Source organism: Vombatus ursinus, unplaced genomic scaffold (assembly GCF_900497805.2).
Source record: "Vombatus ursinus unplaced genomic scaffold, bare-nosed wombat genome assembly UNPS02014786.1, whole genome shotgun sequence".
NCBI classification, from domain to species: domain Eukaryota; kingdom Metazoa; phylum Chordata; class Mammalia; order Diprotodontia; family Vombatidae; genus Vombatus; species Vombatus ursinus.
In genome coordinates, this window is record NW_020954564.1 from 29,624,284 (window position 1) to 29,648,285 (window position 24,002).

Sequence of the window (24,002 nt, forward strand, 5' to 3'; positions counted from 1 at the left end):
TGTGTGTGTGTGTGTGTGTGTGTGTGTGTGTGTGTGTGTGTGTGTGTATCCTTTTAATGCTGGACTTCACCAGAGACTCCTTCCTCTCTTCTTCTTCATTGGGATCATTTGTGATTTTATAGTCCTACTGGTTTCACTTCTGGGTATTTCCTGCCCTATTGAACTACATTCCTCCTTAGAATCTTTAGCTGTTGGATTGGACCATTTTTATCCTGCACTTTTTGAAGTCTACTTTCCCTAAGTATATGTCTGACTATGCCTACTATTTCCTTCCATCACTATGTTTTTGTCATCTAAATCTACATTAAATTCTGAGATACCTGTCCAAATTCAGCTCAAATCTGAGATCAAAATCAACTAGGTGAGGTAGTCTCTAAAGCCTTTTCTAAGCTTAGTGATTCTATGAATGGCTGAGCCACTAGCATTTGAGGCACATGTAGCATCGCTTGTAAGATGGCCCTGAATACTTAAAATTACTGCTTACTTGGCATCCTTTCCTGCCTTGACCAGTCCCCAAATTGAAAACTTAGAGAATGGACATAAGCAGCATAAACGTATGGTAGGGTACTGGTGAGAATTAGAATGCTTGCCTCAACTACCATCTTGCATTGGAGAATAAAGAGAGAACTTCATTTTCCTGGTATTTTTAGGGGGAAAAAATACCCAAAACATTAACTCGATCTAGAAATATTGTTGGTTTTTCTTGAGTGCCAAAGTAGGATTGTAGTTTTAAACATCATATTACAAAGGAATAACCAAAATGTGGCCAAATTTACTTTGATAATATAGTGGAAGGACTAAGAATTAATGATTAAATATAGTTTACAAAATAATCTGTGGTACACTAAAGGAAAAAAGTCACTACCAAAAACATGCCTGAAATTATTTTTTTAAAGATGTTTAACAAGAGACTTTGAATATAAAGAAATTATAACCCAGGGAACAACAATGGCCACATCAATTTGCACATACAGCGTACCAAAGGAAATGAGCATTTATATGGTGTCTGCTATATCCCAGGCACTGTGCTGCATGCTTTGCTAATATTATCGCATTTGATCCTCACTACAAGGGAGATGCTGCTATTATCCTCATTTTACAGAAGAGGCATACACAGGTCAAGTGACTTGCCCAGGATCACACAGCTCATAAGTATCTGAGGCCAGATTTGAGCTCAGGTCTTCCTGACTTCAGGCCCAGCCCTCTATCCACTGTAACACCCACTGCCCGAAAACACAAATATCAGTTCTTATATCATCCTCCATTATTTCATAAGTAGGCCTAGAGATCCACTTTACATTTTTGCAAATGACATAAACTGAAGCAAGAATGTATCTGAGTTGTGCTCCTCTAAAGGGAAGTGTTTTCTCCCTGTCATTAGGTATACCAGAGAGGCTGGTGTTCGTTCTCTGGACCGAAAGTTTGGTGCAATTTGCCGAGCGGTGGCTGTGAAAGTGGCTGAAGGGCAGCACAAAGACACAAAGCTGGAGCGCTCTGAAGGCACTGAGGGAGAAGGTCAGTATTCCCTGAGCTGAACTGGGGCCCATAGACCACAGGGGATGGTCCAGTGATTGCCTTGCCTGGGTGGATCATGGAGCATGCACATACCATTTATAGGTTCATGAAAGGAGCGGTAAGCTGCTATTTAAGGTCATCTTATCAAGAAAAACCTTGAAACTAAAGATGAGTTTATTTTCTAAACTACAGAGGGTTTTATTTTCTATTTTGGACTCTGTTAGAACAGAACAGGATGTTCAGTTTTTTGGGACCCACTAACTTCTTCTAGCTTTATAAAGTCAATGTTTTTGTGTGATAGATAATTGATTGTACCCTTTTGACCCTGACTTCTATAAATTTGTCCTCAGTAATTCACAAAATGGCAGATTTTGTGCTCAAATGCATCAAAATCCATGCTTGCTAGTGATCATTTTATAAATATGTTCTAAGAGGGATAACTCCTTGGAGCTTTGCATGGCTGCCTTACTGGTACACAGTTACACTATGTATCATTCTAATAACCCAGCCTATCTAGGTGATGCACACTACCACAGACTACCTTATCGTGCTCTAAGCCATCTGTTTTAATAATTGAGACATTAGTTCTAGTAGATTGGCTGCTGTCGCACTAAACAGATCGGCCTGAAGCTTTTAGGTTCTTTATCACCTTTTCCAGAAAGAAACTAGTTTTCCTGTTTTGCCACTCAGCCTTTGACCAAGCCCTGTGCTATGTAGCAGCAACAAGAATTCATTGAGTTCTTGTTTCATGTGGCAGTAGACTTACATATGTGATTATAGGATCATAGACTTGGAGCTGGTGTAGACCTTAATGTTCATCTAATCAAGTGGTTCTCAGAGACCCCTTACGCTTTGACAAATTGTCAGACTCCAAAGAGATTTTGTTATATGAATCATAGCTATTGATATTTAGCATATTAGAAATTAAAACTGATAAAATTTTAAAATATTTATTAATTCATTTTAAAAATAATAATAGTAAACCCATTATATGTTAACATAAATAATACCTTTGAAAATAACTTTTCTAAAACAAAAAAAACCAGTGAGAAAAGTGGCATTGTTTTATATATTTTCATAAATCTCTTTAATCTCTGGCTTAATAAAACACAAGTGGATTCTCGTACCTGCTTTGGTATTCAGTCTGTTGTGATGTGTTATTTTAATTGAAGTATTTGAAGAACATGTGGCCTCACACAGATATGTTGTTGGAAAAAAGAGGAGCATTTTAATAGGCATGTAATACCTTAGTATTGTTATGAAAATAGTTTGGACCATGCACACCCCCTGAAAGGAGCTCAGGGCCTCCCAGGGTCTGCAGGCTACACTTTGAGAACCAGGGGTGTAATCCAACTCCATCATTATACAGGTACAGAAATAGGCCCAGACAGATTGACAGTGGTGGAGTGAGGATTAGAACCAAGATCCTGCTGTTACTCCAGGTTCAATACTCTTTCCACCTCACTATCTCGCCTCTCATGATCATAGGTTGCTTCAGGAGGTGATGAATTCCCCCTCCTTGGAAGTTTTCAAGCAGAGACTGAACAACCAGTTGGCTGTGTTATAGGGGGGCTTTCTTTCATGTATAGGTTGTGCTAGATAGCCACTCTTGTCCTTTCTAACTTGTAACTGTGGTTCTACGATATATGATGGCAAGAGTCCTTTCCCAAAAAATATCTACTACTGAGCAAAAGAATGATTGCCAACCAAAAAATCAGACTTTCCTTCTCCAAACTTTTTTTCTTTTCTTTTTTCTCTTAATAAATAAACTTTGGCTTAATACAGCTAGCAAATATAGCGGTTCCTAAACCACAAAGTATATGCCCCCCAAACTATTAAAGAAAAGAATATAATGTTACCCTTTTATAATGTATCCTTTGTTAAAAGAAAGTAACCTTACATACATTAACTTTAGCAAAGGTAATACCAACCTCATCCATTGCCTTTAACACGTTTTCTTAGCATTCAATTGTATTTACTTACATAGTTGTAGAAAGTGTTCTTTGGGATCTGCTATTTTGTATCATTTAAGTCTTTCCGTGTTTCTTTGTATTCTTCATATTTGCCATTTAATGGCACAGTAATTCAGTTTTCATACTTTGTTTTCAAAATGGCTTCTTTAAAGAGATTATTCTGAAATTAGACGGGGATAGGAAAGAAACAGTGTGCCTTTTCAGTCAACCAGAAGGTTTAACAATTTACTCATCAAGATTTGTTTCAAATCCTAAGAATCAAATTGATACATCCATAAAATAGTTTACCTAAATAGCCACTTGTTAGTCCTTCTTAGTTTAATTAGGACCCATTTTGTTTTGTTAATAACCTTAACAGTGCATCAAGTCTACAAAAATGCCCTTTCTTCACAAATTACACTTGTGTAGTAGAAGAATAGCTGAGAGGGCAAAACAATATTAATTTTGAAGACCTTTCTTTCCCAGAAGTTATTTTGAAAATATCTGTCAAATTTTCATATCAAGTACTCTGTACTAATGAATTCCCTGTTTATACAGCAGAGTTCAGTGCCATTTGCAGATTGAGAGGAGTTTGTGTGTGTGTTTGCATTCATGTGCATGTATACATCTATACACACATATATGTATGTTTAGTGTGTGTATATACATATACATACATGTAAACTGTTTTGCAAACCTTACTATATAAATGTTAGCTATTATATTATCAGCACAGAGTAAATTAAAGACAAAGTTGAAAATTGTTGTGGGCATTTATTTGGGCAGTCTTATCTAATAGGAGCCAGTTCTTTAAATTTGTCATTTGTTAAAAAATCTTGTCATTTAAAATGTGATTTTACTTAGGATTCTTAGTAGTTGAGCCAAAGGACTTTTCTTTTATTATGATTATTGAAGTACCTTCGTAATGGGGGCCTGGATAAAGTAGCTCTTGTGTTTCCCTAGGAGGACAGTTTTCAGTTTAGAGCAAATGGATGATAAAGCTATCAGATCAGGTTTTTGAGTATATTTCCAACTTTTTGAGGTTGACTGCATGGAGGGCAACTTCTAATGGTTTCCCACCCACTGCAATCACTAGCAAAAACCTGAGCTAGATGGCCATTTGTTGATGTGTTGCCCTATACTACAATTTTTATCCTCTTAAAGTCACCAGGCATTCACATGCCAGGGTTGTTCTTTTGTTCTTAAATACCAGAAAGCTGGTCTCCATAAGCCCCTGGGCCATTTTGGCAAATGAATCTTACTAGTAGTTATTTGTCCTTTCAGTTAGACTTTGCCCACTGTCCCTAATTCTGCTTGTCTCTCTTTACTCCACAAGCAAAAATACTTGTACCCCTCCATTTTGTGATTCTTACTCCACTCCTGCTCACTGGTTCTCAGACCTGGCAGTATTATCCCAATGCCACTTTAAGGAAAGAGCATTCTTTTTTCTTGTGCTTCATTGGTATGAAGGTGAATCCCAATGTAGAAGTTATTGAAATAAGAGTCAAGAGTCTAACCAAGAAAAAGCTTTTCCCCAGCTATTTATTGTTCACATATGGAGCTAGTAAAACACTCACTTCAAAAAACTATTCTTCTTTCATATCCTGAGGAATTCGTTTTTTAATTGAATTGTTTCACCAACAATTCGTAATATGTGATTTCTTAGGCTTTAGCGGAATTGTCAAAATCTTTCCACAGTTGCTTATTATAAGAATTCAGTTCTGATGCTGAGTGAAGTGAGCAGAACCAAGAGAACGTTGTACACAATAGCAGCCACGTTGTGTGATGACTAATATTGATAAACTTAACCCTTCCTGGCAATACAAGGATCTAAGACATCTCCAGTGGCCTTGTGATTTAAAATGCTATCCACATCCAAAGAAAGAACTATGGAAGTTGAATTGCTATTTTTTTTTCTCTTCTGTTGAGTTTTGTTTCCTCTTTCTGATGGTTCCTCCTATTGGTTTTAATTTTTACTTACAACATCACTAATGTGAAAATATGTTTAATATGAATGTAAATGTATAGCCTATTTCAGATTGTGTGCTGTCTTGGGGAGGGTGGTGGGGAGGAAGGGGGAGAAAAATTTTAAACTCAAAAGCATGTGGAAGTGATTATTGATTAATCAAAATAAATTAATAAAAAAATAAAATAAAAAAGGGACTTGCAAAAAAAAAGAATTGAGTTCTGAATAAGCATATCATGGGTGAAATACTAAGCAAGATTTACACATTTTAAATATGTTACTGAGTTAAAAACACTTGTTGCATGTCTATAAAGGTATTTTTAAATCTTTGCAAGAAATCTATATACCTGTGGGCTTGATACATGGGTTCAAAAATACTTGAGTTTTAAAATCTTTTTATTGTGACTGTTTTCACCATTTCACGTGTACTTAGTTGTTTTCTCAAGATATTGAAGTAAATACATCTCTCTTGAACTGACAAAAGTCAGCTCTAAATTACTTACTTTTATAACTCCTACTTTCTTCCTCAGACCTCAGCCCCATCCCCCATCACTCCAATCAGGTCCTAATGACCAGTATTAGGACTTGAGATAGGAGAACGATGAGGCGAACCTGGGGATGGGTCTCTGTCTTGGTATAGATCCTAATGATGAGTCTCTTGACTGAATTCCAAGACCTTATCTTTTTGGAAAATCTATTCTGTTGTATTATTTCTGCCTTGTTTACCTTCCATTTATATGGAAAGTACAGCCAACTATAAAACGGAAGGTCTTTAAAATATTCATATGGCATAATTGAGGTGGAGGAGAGACCAGGATTTTTCTTTAACCTCATGATCTAGGATGGAAGACTGGGATCTGTCTGAGGATTCCACATTTCCTCCATTCATTTACAGAGTCCTTCTTTACCCTCAGGAAACTCAGTTGGCTTTCTCTCTTTCCTATATTTAAAATAAGAATAATCAAAGTAGAGAGTGAAATGTATTTGCTCTAAAAAATACTTTGGGAGTACCATTTTTGTTTTAGGAAGGTAAAGAGTGTGTGTGTGTGTGTGTGTGTGTGTGTGTGTGTGTGTGTGTGTACCGGTAAGCAGGGACAGATGTGTGATTTCTCCATGAAGCAGTTCCATCTATCAATGTGGATCAGATCAGTAACTATTTTCTGCAGCTTAGTTCCCTGGGGAATTGATAGGTTACATGACTACTTGTTCACAGTCAAAAAGCCAGTTTGTATCTAAGGCAAATGTGACTCTAAGGCTGGCTTTCTGTCATCTATGTTCTGCTCCTACATACATATGTGTGTGTGTTTGTATATAGTGTGCATATCTATATATGTATATATATGTATATATTTGTATGTATATACATATGTATATACCTATATTTATGTGTGTATATACATATGTATGTATGTGTGCACACATACATCATAACTCCCTTTCCCCCTTCCCCCATTATATCCATTCTTCCTGATAAGCAACTGTCTCCACAAAGGTAGGTGTGGATGAACTTGCTTTACAATTTAATTGTGTTGCCTGGGACACTGAAAGTTTTAGTAACTTGCCTAGGATCACACATACCTGGTGTAAGTCAGAAGCAGTACTTGAACCCAGGTCTTCCAGACTCTAAGCCCAGCTCTTTATGCACTACACTGCACCATGCCATTCCGTAGGAGCTACCGTTAAAAGAACTTTCCCATAACTATAAACTGCATTGCATAATGTTTAAAACATACATTAATTTACTTTGAATATGTTTTTAATAGTGGCTATAATCACATTAGCTATTTAAAGCCAACCCTCCAACAGACAATGACTAGCTCAAACAGTTTGTGTATTCTGTGAGGGCATAACAATTTTCATGGCATCATTTAAAAAAAATTTTTTTTTTACTGTCTTTTCCTGAATGTTAAGTTCGTTGAGCAGAATTTGTTTAGAATTTCAGTTTGTTGAAATATTTAGATGGATTCCTGAGATTGATCATGCAACCTTCTTTACTAAAGGTCTTTTAAGTTAGTATAGATTCCTAGCTATTTAGGAGGGCTTTAATTGAAGAGGCAGGAGGATAGATTAAAGGACTTTTTCCATCTCCTACAATACCATGAAAACACTAAAAGGAGTAAATAAAAAATCCAGGCTATTGTTAGTACATTCTTTTCTCATACTTGTTTGCTATAAAAATCTTTCTTTAAAACAAACCTTTGCTTGTCATTTATGGACTAAATAATTTATAAAGTATCCTCATTTGAGATCCAAATATTTCAGTCTCAAACTTTAGAGAAATTTTTCAGAAAATAGAGAAGATTCTATATCAGAAAGACTTTCATGCCACAAAGTTAAAATGGTCCTTAATAACTGAAACTCTCTCATTATGAAATGGATTATTTACTATGAGAGTACAGAACAAAAGGGAGCTGTATTAGAAAGTTCAAGTAATACAGTGAGGGGGTTATTTATAATGTTAAAATTAGTGCTGGACTTAGAGTTACTGCCAGAAAGGAAAGTAATTGCAGGCTATGGACTTCAAAACCAGCAGAAATGCTAGTATTTTGGGTTGACAACCCATTTGGAGCAGGCCCAAAAGCCCTAAGCTATGAACGGTTGTCTTTGTGTTTGTGGGGTCTTTACTGGCAGTAGGCAAAATGAATAATGAAAGGGGAGTCTAAAAGGCAGGTGGGGTTTTTAGTTAATCTGTGCTAGAAGAGAAACATTTATAGAATATGTATACTTACCTTTAAAATATGGGAGTAATTTGGCACATTCATGCTTTGAAACCAGCTATGTGATTTTTCAGTATGCCCCAAATGTCCTTTATGTTACTTTTTTCCTTTTTGTGTTACCCTAGATGTCAAGGTAAATATATGTGGCCAAACTTATATTCTTCTCTAAACTAGCTTTTAGCTGGGGACCTGACTCTCTCTATATCCTGGTTTTTGCTTATTTCTGTATGTGGTGGTTACTGTTTGTATGTGATGGGATTCAAAAATATTAAATACTTCAGCTGTACATGTACTAAGGATACTTGTTTCAAAACTTAAAAAATCTAAGTTTTCCTCTGTGTGGGTATTTCTGCTACTGATACAAGTCACAATCCTTCCACCCCTAGCAGAGGGCCTTCCTGAGCTACTATAGCCATGGCGGCCAACACTCTTTGAAGTTTGTTGGGGTAGTTCTTCAGGAGTGGTCTTTTGCTGGACTCATTCTTAAAAACCTTTCGGAACAACCTGCTAAAGCTTGAAATCTGAAGTTTTGCTTAGCCTTCAGAAGCCTAGGGCCGTGCCAAGGTAATATATCAGAGGAGGATTTTAGTATTTAAAACATTCTTGCTCAAATCCCGGGCAAGGATCCAGGCCCTGCGTTCCACTGTCACCAGAGAACTTCTGTTTCTGAATTCTCTATATCTATTTGTTTAGTTTGAGTCTGGCCCACAATGAAAACAACTTATATTTATGTATTACTTTAAGAGTTTCAAAGTACTTTCTTCACAACAGTTCTGTGAGAGAGGTCTGGCAAGTATGTTCCCCATTTTATAAATGAAACTGACTCAGGTTAAATGATTTGTTAAAGACTACAATTAGTAAAAGTCAGAGCCTAGATTTGAACCCAGGTCCCTAAAAATCTAGCACTCATTCCACAAGGCCCCCATGCTCTGTAGAGATTGTCACCGGGAATGTTGTCCCATGGATGTTTGAAAGAATAAGCATTTATTATGTGCTAAGCACTGAGGGTTATCAATAGAAAGTCAAGACAAGCCCTGCTCTCAAGGAGCTCACATTCTAATGAGGGAAATAGTGTATATGAAAGGTATCAGCTGCAAGTCAGGAGGAAAGGTCCCCAGGAGCAAAGCAGGTAGTCATGCCTCTTCTACTGATAAATTATTTCTACTTCTGATATTGAACCATTTGTTAATGCCGAGGACTTTAGTGACAAGAACTTCTGAATCTTCAGTAGCTGTGACTGCTGAGGTGGTCAAGGCCTTATTACCCACAGAAACAGCTGACAGGCCACATTTCCACAAGAATTGATTCCCTGGATGATGGCTGCCAGAGCTTGGCTGGAAATAGGGTTAGTGTTGTGAGGGACACTGCTGTTTTCAGGGTTCTTGGGCTTACCTGACTAGCAGTAGCAGTTGATCAACAGGTAATGTCAGTAGTGAGGAAAGTTGGCCACAGTAACTGCTCCTGTCAGTAATGGCTGTGGAGCTAGCCTGGTGACAGGGTGGGAATGGTGGGCAATTATTGGAGGGCACTGCTATTTCCAGGGCTCCTGGATTCAGGGTTCTGGGCCATCTCTATCAGGATCTGTGTGAAGAAATAAAAGGGAAATCTGCTTCTTAGTAAGTTATCAACTAATATATGTTATTCAAACGGTAGTATAGATGACAATAAAATACAGAGCATTTTTAGAGGCCTGATGTGAGTAGAGGGCACTGGAAAAGGCATCAAGATGTATGAAACAGGACTCCTGCCCCCATGGTATTTACAGTTTAATAGGGAGTATAAAAGCCACAGCGATCACTATAGTGCACAGTATAACACATTCAGTACATTAGAGAGTTAAGTGAGGTTTGAAGGGGAGAAGTAACTATCAGCTAGAAGGATCAGGAAAGGCTTCTTGGAAGAGAGACCACTTGAGGTAGTCAGAGGTATAGAAGAAAGGGCATTCCTGCCGTGGTGAACAACCCATCAATGTGTAACAAATGTAAATAGATTCAAACAGGATTTGGACAGATTGATAATCTGCCATAAAATGGTTGTGCCAAAGATCTGAGCTATGCTGAGCCTTCAAGGTTACCATTGGTGAAGGACACTCCCGCCATGGAACATTCCTTGGATTGTCTACCGGCAGCTGAATCCTGGCCTGGATGGACCATTGGTTTGACATAGTTTGACAGCTGCTCTCCTTGTTCCCAAGTTATTTTTTTTTCCCCAATTACATGTAAAAACAATTTTGACATTCTTTTTTTAAATTTTGAGTTCCAGATTCTCTCCTTCCCTTCCCTCCCCCCACCCATTGAGAAGGCAAGCAATTTGACAGGTTATACATGTGTAGTCGTATAAGTTATTCTGTGTACCAGTTATACATGTGTACATGTAAGTTGTTCTGTGAAAGAAAACACAGACAACAACAAAAAAAAAAACACCAAGAAAAATAAAGTAAAGAAAAAGTTTCTTCGATCTGCATTCAGACTCTACCAGTTCTTTCTCTGGAGATGGACAGCACCTTTCATCATAAGTCCTACAGAATTGTCTTAGATCATTGTGTTGCTGAGAATGGCTAAGTTATTCACAGTAGATCATCATTCAGTATTGCTTTTACTATGTACAATGGTCTCTTTATTTCACTTTGTATCAGTTCATGTAAGTCTTTCCATGTTTTTCTGAGAGCATCTTGCTCGTCATTTCTTACAACACAATAGTACCCCATCACAATCATATACAACAACTGATTCAGTCTGTCCCCAGGTAGGGTTCTCATTCTTGGGGAGTTGCATGTTGAAATGTATTCATGTATTTGGTTGACATCTCAACTCTCCTGCGTCTGGTTTCCTTCAAGAAGGGAAACTAGGTTGAATTCAAAAGTAGTGGAAGAGAAACTTGCTGACTACCCTACCTTGTTAGCCAGTTTGTCCTTTTCTGAAAAACCTTAGAGTTAAATACATTTTGAAATGGCTTAATAAGCTCAAAGTCCATCTGAAAAGACCAAAGAACCTTGGGTGAGTGGCTGAACCTATACCTTCCAAATTGTATAAACCAAGAGCAATACTTACTGACTTCTGTTTTATCTCCTATTTACCGCATTCTGAGGTCCAAATATACTGAATGATGGAACCAAGTTCAGCCATTGGCTGATTCGTTGTGAGGGAGAAGAAAGGAAAAAAGAATGCACTTAGATTCTGGTCCCTCCCTCCTCTTCCCCCCTTCCCCTTGCACACAGCAAAGCTCTAGGGCTTCTTCCACCCACCCTGGGCCTCGGGACAGAGGGGGGGAAATTTTTTGTGTTTTATTTTTCCCCTCCTCCTTTTGTTTCCTCCAAGCACTTAAAGCCCCTGAGATCCTTTTCTAGGCTTGCTTTTCCTCTGTCCTGCTGTTCAGCCTCTGCCTCTTCAAATCCTAGTCATCTAGAGAAGTCAGAGCCTTTTTTTTTTTTTTAATTACTCTGATTCTGCTTCCCTGGGGCCCTTTGCAGCATGATCCAGACTGCCTCCCCTCAGCTTCCTTCTATTGAGCTTGCCCTCTGCACCTGGAGGCCTTATCCTGCCTTGTGTATATGATTTTATTTGTACTTGTTCCTTTATGGCCAAATCAGGAAGCTGTCTCTTTGGGAAAAGCAGATGCTTTTGTCCCTTTCACAAAGTGTCTCTGCTATTCCTGAAACATATCCATTCTCCAGTCTATAACATGGGCCATTGTGTACGTTTCTTTCTCATATTGGTGGCAAATACTGTAAAGTTATTGAAAACTAAGCAACCCCTGTTTCCACCTTCTGTGAAGTTCTAATCCTGAAACATCTTGGCGATTTTTTAAAATTCAGTTTTATTTTTATTTTCAGTTCCAAATATTCTCCCTTCTCTCTCCTGCTCCCCCCTCCCTCCTATTGAGATGGTAAGAAAAATAAAGCCCATTACAAATATGTATAGTTATGCAAATCAAATTCTCAAATTAGCTATGTCCAGAAAAATAAATATGCTTCAGTTGGCACTCTTGAGTCCATCCATTCTCTATCTAGAGGGTGGGAAGCATGTTTCATCATGAGTCCTTTGGACTTACGCCTGCTCATTTTATCAGTCAGAGTTACTAAGTCTTTCAGTGTTTATTATGTTCACAATAATGCTGTTATTCGATAAATTGTTCTTCTGATTCTGCTCACTTCACTTTGCATTAATTCATACAAGTTTTCTTAGGTTTTTCTGAAACCATTACTGGAATCATTTCTTACAGCAGAATAGAATTCTGTCACATTCATGTACTTAAGCCATTCCTCAGTTGATGGGCTCAATTTCTAATTCTTTGCCACCACAAAAAGAGCTGCTATGGATATTTTTGTACGTATTGGTCCTTTTCCTCTTTCTTTGATCTCTTTGGGATATAGACTTTGTAGCAGTATTGTTGACTCAAAGGCTATGCACGGTTTTATAGGTTTTAGGGTGTAGTTCCAAATTGCTTTCCAAAATGGTCAGACTGATTCACAACTCTACCAACAATGTGGCAGAGTACCTGTTTTCCCACAGCACAGCATTTATCATTTTCCTTTTTTTTTTTTTTAACTTAGCCAATCTGATAGATGTGTGGCTATACCTCAGGGTTGTTTTAATTTGCCTTTCTCTGATTATTAGTGATTTAGAGCACTTTTTTAAAAATATGACTCCTGATAATTTGGATTTCTTCCTCTGAAAACTGCCTGTTATATCCTTTGACCATTTAGCAATTAAAGAATGGCTTTTTTTTTTTTTTGGCATATGTTTAATTCAGTTTTCTGTACATCTTAGAAATAAGACCTTGATCAGAAAAACTTGTTGCAAAGATTTTCCCCCCACTTTCCTACTTTTATTCTAATTTTAGCTGCACTGGTTTTGTCTGTGCAGACACTTTAATTTTATTTAATCAAAATTATCCATTTTATCTCCTGTGAACCTGTCTCAAGTGGTCATGAATTCTTCCCCTCTCCACAAAATCCAACAGATAATTTCTTCCATGTTTCAGTAATTTACTAATGATATCACCCTTTATGTCTAAACCATATACCCATTTTTAGCATATGTAGATATATGATGTGAGTTGTTGGTTTATGTCTAATTTCTGCCAGACTGATTTACAGTTTTTGTTGAATAGTGAATTCATGCCTCATTAGCTGAGATCTTTGAGTTTATCAAACATTAGATTACTATATGCATTTTCCTTGGTATATTCTGTGCCTAATCTGTTCTACAGATCAGTCTTTCCATTTCTTACCCAGTATTAAACTGTTTTGATGATTATAGCTTTGTAGTATAGTCTGAGATCTGGTACCACTAGTCTTCCTTCTTTCCCTTATAAAAGAAAATTGATTCCCTTGATATTTGTTTTTGGCCTTGATGAATTTTGTTATTTTTTTTCTACCTCTATGTTGTAATTCTTTGGTAGATTAACCAGTGTGGCACTGAATAAGTAAATCTTGATGATTTTCCTTTTGGTTGTTTTCATACCTTAGAACGGTGTCTTTCCAAAAGTCTAATTTGTTCTTTTCCAGTTATATCACTTTCTACCTTCTACTAATGTCCTCCTTTTCTCAAGTATTGAAGCAATTGCTTAGTGATATTTCTTGGAATGCGTAAATAATGGATTGGGTTATTTCCTAAAAAGCTTAAATTATTATTTGGAACAAATAGTTAAGAACAGTTAGTTATTTGTTTTTGTTGTATCTCCAAGGGGAAATTGCAGTCCTGAGCCCTATCTGTACACATCACCCACAACCATATGGAAGTCCCTTTTATAGCAGTTGAAACAAATCTTTATGCTTGTTAACTTTCTTAAATGTCTTATTGTATTTTAAATTTGGAGCTATGAGAGCTTTCTTAGACCTATTTCATTGAATGATCACTGTAGAAAGATTTGTTTGACTTTTCTGATACTTGGTAGCATGTTGCAGTTCTCAAAAATGCCAACCCAAATCTATACCTTCCTTTTTGGCTGATTTAGAAGAATAGAGAGTAAATTGTACATGCTTACAGACCCCATAGTCACAGACAGAATTATTTGGCTGCTTGGTGGGGATTACTACAATCTGAAATTTCTGAAATAAATTTCAGGGGAGAGAGGCTCTGAGCACTGTGCTGGAGGCTGCTGTGGTTAGGGCTTTGGACATTCTTTAGCTTATAGGCTTATTTTGAGATTGAGTTAAAACTGACCCATATTTTCCCTGAACCTTGGGAATTATTATTATGTAATTATTATGGTAATATGGGCCTTTCGAATCAAATAATTAAGGATGACTTTAGTGATTGAACACTCATCTTGATTTGTATTGTGAAAACAGGAGAGGTTTTTCATGGGTGATCTCATGAGTCTCTATTGGACCACATTCTTACTCTAATTTCACTAAGGGACTCATCTTGCTTTTACAATCTGTGTAGCACAATTAGGCCAAACAAAAGATAATTGCTTAAAACTTCGGGATTTAATTTTGCATCTTGACCAACTACATTGGAGGGTGGGGGATGGTGCTTCATTTTTCCTGGGGCTTCTGGTTCCAGAAAAACAGAAAGTCAGCAACAGACAGTTACTTTGTCAGATACAGGTTCTTTGTCCTCAGTGCTTCTTTGTTTGTAGGGATCCTCTCAGCTAATTGGATTGGGGGGGCGGTGAGGGAGAGACAGTGTCAACCCCAGGTTATAAAAAATTTAAATCTAGAGATTATGGCTTTCTACAGATGTGTTCTATATACATTTGACAAATATACTACAAAACTGTGTGCTCAGGCCAACATCTAGTATCTTCCTGTCTGATGGTATTACTACATTGTTCTCCCACTTTAAAAGAGCTTCCTTTTGATTACAATGTGTATTGTTGAACTTGTTTGAGCCAGTTTGTCTATTAAGGGTGTAAACAAAATTCACAAATAATTCGGAGGCTTACTTTCTAAACTTTAACTAGGAAAATATTCATTTTCACCCGAACAAGTAAAACAATTTTTTAATGTAATGTCAATTTTACCAATCAATATTAGCTATTCATTTTTAAATCAGTCTTTTATATAGACATGCCAATTTCGACCTGAGTTGTTAATGAATTCTTCACCTATTCTTTATGGTTAGCATCTGTTCTTAAGGTAGCAGTAAAGGAAGCTACAGTATGATAGAGCAAGCAATTAGTTATTATAATTGGACTTTGGACAACACAAACTTAAAATTATAGAACAGTCTGTGAGGTCAGAGTTCCATTTAATCAATCACGTAAAAAAGATGGTGTGGTCTTTGGCATATGTCCTTGTCATACTTTATCAACCCAACCTTACTAATTTATTGATTTATTTTTTTTTTATATGAGGCAGATGGCCTTTGCAAATTTAACTACTGATCCATTTAAAAGAAACTTCCAAAAACAGTATCGTAGCCTACACAGGGAATGAAAGATGATCAAATCAGATGGGTACATTAATGCAGCAAACCAACGCAGTAAAGAAGGGCCCATGCCTGTCTTTGTTTGGTGCTACAAGAAGAGCAGCCTGCCCTGAAGTCTGCTGAAGACCAGCTCTCTGGGTCCTTGTTGACTAAGCTCTAAACTTGGTTAAGTTATATATGTGGCAGAACTTTTAGCTTTTTTTTTTTTTAAGTAGCTAATAGACATGGAAAGTGTCAGTTTGTCAAAATGGCTTCCTCCATGTGATGGTCACAAGTGGAAGGGGAACTGGTTTTCTGTGCAGTTGTCTTTGTGGATTCATTGATCCTTCTAAATAGGTGTACTTCCATAATAGTTCAGAAATGGTTCTGATTTGTAACTTTTGTGTGAATCTTGATCTTGAACAGTGGCAATCATTTGGTCAACATGAAAAATAACATTTTGTTTTCTTTAAAACCTTGTACCACAGTTTGTAGTGGAATCTGCCAAAAAAGCAGCAATAATCCCTTTGAAGGGAAGGTTCACTGAAGCTTGCCGTTGACATGCACGTTCTTTTGGGCAGTTAGTCCATAGATTTCACCATCAAAATCAGTTTCCTGAAAAACTAGAATGAAAATCTATTGGCTCCATCGTCTTGGTAGTGTTTGTCCGTAACTTGAGGCTCTGTTGCACTTAATACACTTCCTCTGCCTGAAAAGACAGTTTTCTGGAAACCAGCAACTGACAGCAAAGATTGGCTAGTTGGAAATAACTTTGGTTTTTCCTTTTTTTTTTTTTTTTTGTTAAAAACTACATCTCTTCCTTTCCAGCTTTCCTAACAGAAGGTGTTTCAGATTTACTGCACATATAGGCAGTTGAGCAGTATTTTGCATCCCAATACTTAGTTTCTTTGCTAATTTTTTTCTAGGACTTTCTACGTAAACCATTATGTCACCTACAGATAGGGATCATTTTGTTACTCTTTGCCTGTGTTTATTTTATGCCTTTGCTTTCTGACAATTGAGCTTTTTAAGGCATACCTTTCTAGCATTTCTTTGCTGTCTAAGAAACACCAACAGCCACTAATCTTTTTGCATCTACTCTTCTCTCCAAAACTGACTATATCTAAAATATAACCTAGTCCCTGTCAGATCTGCACTCATGTAGGCCATTCTCCCACATCACATAAGCAGCTGTGAGCGAAGCTGCATCTATCAACAGGGCTGGATACATGGGTACCCACACACTATAGAGATGAGATGCCAACATGACTCCCACTCAGTGATTCTCACATGAACTCTTTTCCTCATAGGCTGCTGCTCATGAGCAACTCATAAGCATTTATATGTCAGCGAGCTGATTCCTAAACTTCATATCACCCCTGAAATACAACTCAAGTCTTCATGCTTAACATATATAGTTTTCAAAGGAAAATGAGTACTTCATGTCAAGATGAATTAAACAGTGTAGTAATAAATAGCTTTCATAATGTAACTCATTTTCATAGAAAGAAAAATAGTTCATGGTGCTCTTGGGCAAAATAACACTATGATATTTACTGTCCTTTCTTTTTTCCCCTTGGACAAAATTAAGGCCATGGTATAAACAATCCAGATAGAGAGGTGGCTTCCGACTCAAGTCCTGCCTCAGATACGTACTGGCTTACCTGAAACTAGGCAAGTCATTCAGCCTCTTAGCACTCTCAGCAGCTATTCTAAGACCATATGTTATACAACACTTTCCAATTTGTGTTGGCAGAGGGAACTTTCCCACTACAGGTTCCCCATACAGATGAAATCCCAGGTTCACACCAAAAGGAAAAAATAATAATCAAATAATCCAACTTTATTCCACCCTGTTTTCAGGGATTTTATATCTCATTGGAGAGTAGAGTTTCATTTCTATCAAACTCAACAGTTTGATGTTAGTGAAGACACAATATAAGCAAGGTTGTAGGTCCTACTATATAGAGCTCTTAGACTTGAGATGACTTTTCCAGGATTGCTATAGGCAAAGGAGTTAATGAAAGGAGTGTAAGAGATGGGAAGACTGGATTCTCATCCGAACCTGGGCCAAGCAGAGTAAATTTAATCCTCTTTTAATATGTCAGTCCTTCACTAGCATATTTTCTCATCACTCCTACTCCCCCACTCCAAGTATTCTTTTCTACAGCATCAGCATTCTAGTTCCTTCACCTGATTTTGGCAAGGTCTCTCACCATGCTGGTCTTTCTCCCTTGGTACATGTTATTTTTCCTGGCCTAGAGGGAAAAACACTTTTACTCTCACAGCAAGGGCATTAGTTTTAAATCTATTTCTGGTCTAGAAAATGACAGCTGGAGTTGGATGTTTATAAATGTTCATGAGAATTGTAGGAGAAAATAAGAGAAATTAGCATGTAATCAGTCAATGAAGACAAAAATTCTTATTTTCTAAAAAAAAAAAAGTTTTGTTAGGGTACTATAAGAAAAAGGAATCTCTAATGAAGTGGGTTTACATATCTACTAGGGAAAAAAGACCAGATATTTTCATAAGACTTATTTTTATTTGTCTGCTCTCTCTGTCCAGTTTTCCCTAAAGTTTTATCTCCCCTGCTAAGAGACACTAAACCACTATACCCTTTCCTCCAAAGCACATGAAACTACTACTACTACACTTTTTTTCCCATGTAACTTTAAGCAGTGTCCTGCATTTTTTATTTTCCAAGTGATTCTTCTACTCTCAGACCTGATTTGATTTTAAGCTATGCTCTTGTGGCAAAGGGAAAATGGGTGGAAAATGACATTTGACCATTTCCTGTGCAATAGCTGCTTAGAGGAAAAACTTAATCCTTCTTTCTGAGGAGTTTGTAGCTGCAGTTTCCTCTCGTGGTCACTGTGGTAACTCCATGAGGCTGTGCCTGCTGCTGCTAGAGAACCAGTACAGAACCTGGCCCTACCTCCCACACATGTAGCTAACTCTTGGGGCAATACTCCACTGTTGTTATTTATCCATACTTTCTCTTCCTCTGTCCCCAAATCTGGTTGAAACTGAAAGAACTCAGGTGTCTCTGTGCCCATGAACAACATTGTCATTAGGTTGATGAAGGGAGCAAAAGGATATTTGCTCTTTGGGCTTTTACTGTACACTGCTAGACTAAATGGCAAAAATTTCCGAGAGTCTTAATTATGATTTGATTTATTGAAAATTGTGCACCCTCAGCAAGGCTGCAAACTTGTGCTCCCAGTGTATTCCCATCTAAGGTGGCTTTCAGCTTTCAAAGCATATTGAAATTACAAAAGAAATGCAGGTCAGTGAGAACAGAATTTTCTGGCATTAAGAATATGGTCATGGGTTAAAAAGTCCTATTTTAGCATTTTAATCGCATGTTCCTCTGTATTACACTCTAGGGCAGGCCTGCATTACATACAGCCCGCAGACAGCATGTTGTTTAGGCCTGCCCTAAGGGAACTTGGAGTCAGTTTTGCTGAGGGATTTGCAGAAAGCAGGCCTGCACAACATATCTATTGGATAGCTCTAATTTTAAAGAAATTTCTCCTTATGTCCAACCTATATTTGCTTCTTTGCAACATCCACCCATTCATTACTAATTCTGCTCTTAGGGCTTTTTAGAACAAGTCTTAATACCTCTTCTGTATGATAGCCTTTCCTTTAAATACTTCTGAGTCTTCTCTTCTCCAGGTTTAAATAGCCCAAGTTTTTTCACCCAATCCTCATATGGCATGAATTTAAGGCCTTTCACCATTCTGAGTGCACTGCTTTGGATGATCTCCAGCTTGTCAAGGTTATTCCCAAAATGTGTCACACCCTGAAACTAAATTGAGTCTCTCTGTCCCTCCATTATAGTTTTATTATCTATTTCCTTCTATAACTCATTTAACTTTTCCTTCAAGAATTTTGATGCTGTGCCATTTTGGTTCACACATATTTAGTATTAATATTACTTCATTGTCTGTGGTACCTTTTAGCAAAATGTAGCTTCCATTATTTTCTCTTTTAATTAGATCTATTTTGGCTTTTTCTTTGTCTGAGATCATGACTCTTAGAACCAGAGAACCCAACTGTGTGTGTATGTATATTCTTCCCTCTTTAAACCACTTCAGATGAGTGAAGTTCAAGCATTGCCTGCTCCTCCTATTCTCCTCTTAATTCTATAAACTCTTTTTCATGTGCCTCATTAAGGTGAGAAAATTTTCCCCATTCTTCCTCTTCCTTCCCCCTTTTCCTCTTGCATCCCTCTTTCCTACCCTTCTATTTATCTTTTGAAATCATCCTAACATAATAGACTCATACCCATGCCCTCTAAGTAGACTCCATCTTGCTGCCCTAGTAATGATAAAGTTCTTAGGGGTTACATGCATATCTTCTCATATAGGAATGTAGAGTTTAACTTGTTTTTAGTCTCTTATGATTTCTTACTCAAATCTACCTTTTTATGCTTCTTTTGAGTCTCATGTTTGAATGTCAAATTTTCTATTCAACTTTGGTCTTTTTATCAGGAATGTTGAAAAAGCCTGTATTTCTTTAAATGCCTATTTTTTTCCCCTGTAGGATTATACTCAGTTTTGCTAGGTAGGTTATGCTTGGTTGTAACCTTAGGTCCTTTGCTTTCCAGAATATCATATTCCAAGACCTTTTCTCCTTCATGGTGCTTGCTGCTAAATCTTGAGTGATCCTGACTGTGGCTTCACAGTATTTGAATTGTTTCTTTCTAGATGCTTTCAGTATTTTCTCCTTTACCTGGGAGTTCCAGGTTTTAACAGTAATATTCCTGGGAGTTTTCATTTCATTTCACCAGACAACTGGTGGATTCTCTAAATTTCTGTTTTGCCCTCTGATTCTAAGATATCAGGACAGTTTTTCTTTATAAGTTCTTGAAATATGATCTCTAAGCACTTTTTTTATTCACAGCTTTCTAGAAGTTTAACAATTTTTAAATTAATTCTCTTCAATCTATTTTTTAAGAGTTGTTTTTTCTGATGAAATTTTTCATATTTTCTTTTATTTTTTTCAGTCTTTTAACTTTGTTTATTGTTTCTTGATGTTTCATGGGGTCATCAGCTTCCATTTGATCGATTCTAATTTTTAAGGATATTTTATTTTTTTTACTAATTTTTTTATCTCTTTTTAAAACTTTTTTTTTAACCATTTAGTCTAGTCTGATCTTTAAAGTCATTTTCTTCAGTTTTTTTTGTGCCTCTTTTGCCAAGCTGTTGACTCTCTTTATAATTTTCTTGCAAATCTCTCATTTCTTTTCTCAAGTTTTCCTCTACTGCTCTTATTAGAATTTTTAAATCTTTTTTTTTCTCTCTCTCTTTAAAATCTCTTTCTTTAGCATTCTAGGAATCCTTGTTGGGCTTGTGTCCTGTAAGTATTTTCTTTGCTTGTAGATATATTTGAGTAGTTGTCTTCTTCTGAGTTTGTTCTTGAGCTTCTCTGTCACCATAGTAGCATTTTATGTTCAGGTTCTTTTATTGTTGTTTGCTCATTTTTCCAGCCTATTTCTTGACTTTGGGCTTTGCATTAGAGTTAAGCTCTGCTCATCAGAAAGGGGTGGGGAGGGGGCGGTGGGGGGCATGCCTAAACTAGTCAAGCTATGCTTCTATCTTTTACATCCTTCTGCTACTTTCATGGATAGATCTGGGGTCCTGTAAATTTTTGGTGCTTCTAAAGTTCTGTGATCCAGAAAGAAGTCTGGTTCCTGCTCTCTTGGTCTGTACTCTGATCTTTACACAGGTATGACCCGTTCTCCCTTAAAACTGCATCTGCTCCTTCCCTGCACTGGAACTGTGACCTAGAACTGGTAAATGGGTGACAGAGCTTCCAGTTGGGGCCTGATCAGGGATCCCCTGGGATATCTTTCTAACCAGGTTTTTAGTACCTTTAATATCCCTGGGTGCTACTGCTGCCCTACAGCCAGTGCCATTTCTGCAATGCTGTGTTCTTGGCCCCCACCCCAGTATCTGCAGACCTCTCTTTCTGTCCTCCTAATCTGCCCTGGGCTGGTAAAAAATGACTCATTGTGACTTTGTCTTGACTTGCCTGCTCAGAATTCAGTTTGGCATGCTTTTTATGTCAGTGTGGAAAGGGTTCTAGGTAAGCTGAAGAGAAGTTGCTTGAAGTCTCCTTCTGCCATCTTGATGCCACCTCCATTATTCTCTCTTAAAATCCTCTTACTTTGCTGTTGAGTTTCCAAATCTGCCTTTCTTTTCTTTATCCCCTCAGCACCTCCACTACTCATCTCTTCATTTTGTCATCTTTCCTGGATGATCCCTTATATGATGATACCTGTGGATCCACATTATCATGCCTTGGAGATCAAGCAACACTTCTCATAAGGTCCAGTTTTCTCCTCCTCTTAGGGAAGAGCTCATTTCTGTTACTTAATTCCAAACATTCAGTGGTTCTTCTCTTTTTCTTCTCTGTCACATTCTTCTACTTTTCAGCCTCCTGACACTGAGCAGAATTCCTTTCCAACTCTTCAGTTCCTTTTTTCCTTTTTCTTTTAACATTGAAGCCTATTTCCCATTTTAAAAAAATCACTCCTGACATGTGAGCTGCTGAGACAACACCTGGACTGGGCCTACCCACCCCCCCCTCCCCCATTCCTTTCAGGCCTTGACCCTGTTCACCACCATGGCCATGTGCCACCACCTCACTCTGCTTCCAGGTCTGGCACTGTTCCTGGCCGCCTCCAATGTGCTAGAACTCATGGACAACAACTTCTAGTGGCACATGGCTGATGTGGGCAGCACTAGCCTCATGCTAGTGGAGTTCTTCTCACTCCGGTGTGGACATTGTAAGAGGCTTGCCCCAGAATATGAAGCTGCAGCAACTAGATTAAAAGGAATAGTTCCTTTAGCAAAGGTTGACTGTACTGCTAACTCAAATACCTGTAACGAATATGGAGTCAGCGATGGAATTGTGAGTCATCTGAAGAAGAGGCAAGACCTGTCTCAGCATGAGTGCAGAAAATTTTGAGAAGTTCATTAGTGAAAAAGCTACTTCTGTGGTGGATTTTTTCAAAGACTTATACAATGAATCTCTCTCAGAGTTCCTAAAAGCAGCTACAAACTTGAGGGAAACCTACCACCTTGCACACTCCAATGTTGATGATCTGGTGAAGAAGTATGATCCTGATGGAGAGGGTATCACTTTGTTCTGGCCTGCACATCTGGCTAACAGATTTGAGGGAAACACTATACAATACACAAAGGAAAAGATAACCAGTGGGGGCAGCTAGGTGGCACAGTGGATAGAGCACCGGCCCTGGAGTCAGGAGGACCTGAGTTCAAAACCAGCCTCAGACCAAACACTTGACACTTACTAGCTGTGTGACCCTGGGCAAGTCACTTAACCCCAATTGCCTTTAAAAAAAGAAAAAAGATAATCAGTGGCAAAATTAAAAAATTTATCCAGGAGAACATTTTTGGTATTTGCCCTCACATGACAGAAGACAACAAAGACCTACTCCAGGGCTTACTATGATGTAGACTCTGAGATGAATGCTAAAGGGTCCAACTACTGGAGAAACAGAATAATGAAGGTGGCACAGAAATTCCTGAAAGCTCAATAGAGACTCAACTTGGCCGTTGCTAGTTGCAAAACTTTTAGCCATGAACTTTCTGACTTTGGCTTGGAAAGAACCTTTGGAGAAATGCCTGTTGTTGCTATCAAAACTGTGAAAGGAGAGAAATGCATTATGCAGGAGTTGTCCTGTGATGAGAATGCTCTTGAGCAATTCCTGAAGAATTCCCTTGATGGCATCCTGAGGAGATACTTAAAGTCTGAGCCTGTCCCAGAAAATAATGATGGACCTGTGAAGGTAGTAGTGGCTGAGAACTTTGATCAAATTATGACTGCTGATAAAGATGTTCTGATAGAATTTTATGCCCCCCTGGTGTGATTACTGTAAACACCTGGAGCCCAAGTACAAAGAGTTGGAAGAAAAGCTCAGCAAAGATCCCAGCATTGTCACAGCAAAGATGGCTGCTACATCCAATGATGTGCCTTCTTCATATGAAGTCAGAGGCTTCTCTACCATCTACTTCTCTCCAGCCAATAATAAGCAGAATCCACGGATATATGAAGGTGGCCATGAAATTAGTGACTTTATTAACTACCTACAGAGAGAAGCAACAAATTCTCCTGTGGTCCAAGAGGGAAAATCCAAAAAGAAGGCGGCAGAGGAAGATCTCTAAAGTAGCAGCCAAAAACAGACCACTTTGTATAAGGACTTTTACCAGAGATGGAGCAACCAGTGCCTCAGGGATGAATGGACAGCGGGGATGCCGTTTGAATCCTGTTTCATTTTCTCTGAGCTGTTTCTTTAGGTGCACTGTTAATGGAAATGCCAGAACCAGTTGATATTTGTATGTGGTTGGGGGCGGGGGGATGGGAGTAAAATGAGGATTATTTGTATTAGGAGAATATTGAGGGGATGGGAGAGAGTTGAATTGGGGTTTTTTTTCTCATTTTTTTGTACATTTAGAACAGT

General features: G+C 37.9%; 1 protein-coding gene and 1 pseudogene across 1 annotated transcript in view; both read left to right on the top strand.

Annotated features, from left to right (window-relative positions):
- LONP2 (lon peptidase 2, peroxisomal) overlaps positions 1 to 24,002 on the top strand; it is a 116,411-nt gene that overhangs the window by 68,916 nt on the left and 23,493 nt on the right. Inside the window, exon 11 of the mRNA XM_027867581.1 lies at positions 1,382 to 1,515. Within this exon, the coding sequence (XP_027723382.1) occupies positions 1,382 to 1,515 (134 nt within the window). The remainder of the gene's footprint in view (positions 1 to 1,381; positions 1,516 to 24,002) is intronic.
- On the top strand, positions 22,142 to 23,992 carry LOC114046945 (annotated as a pseudogene).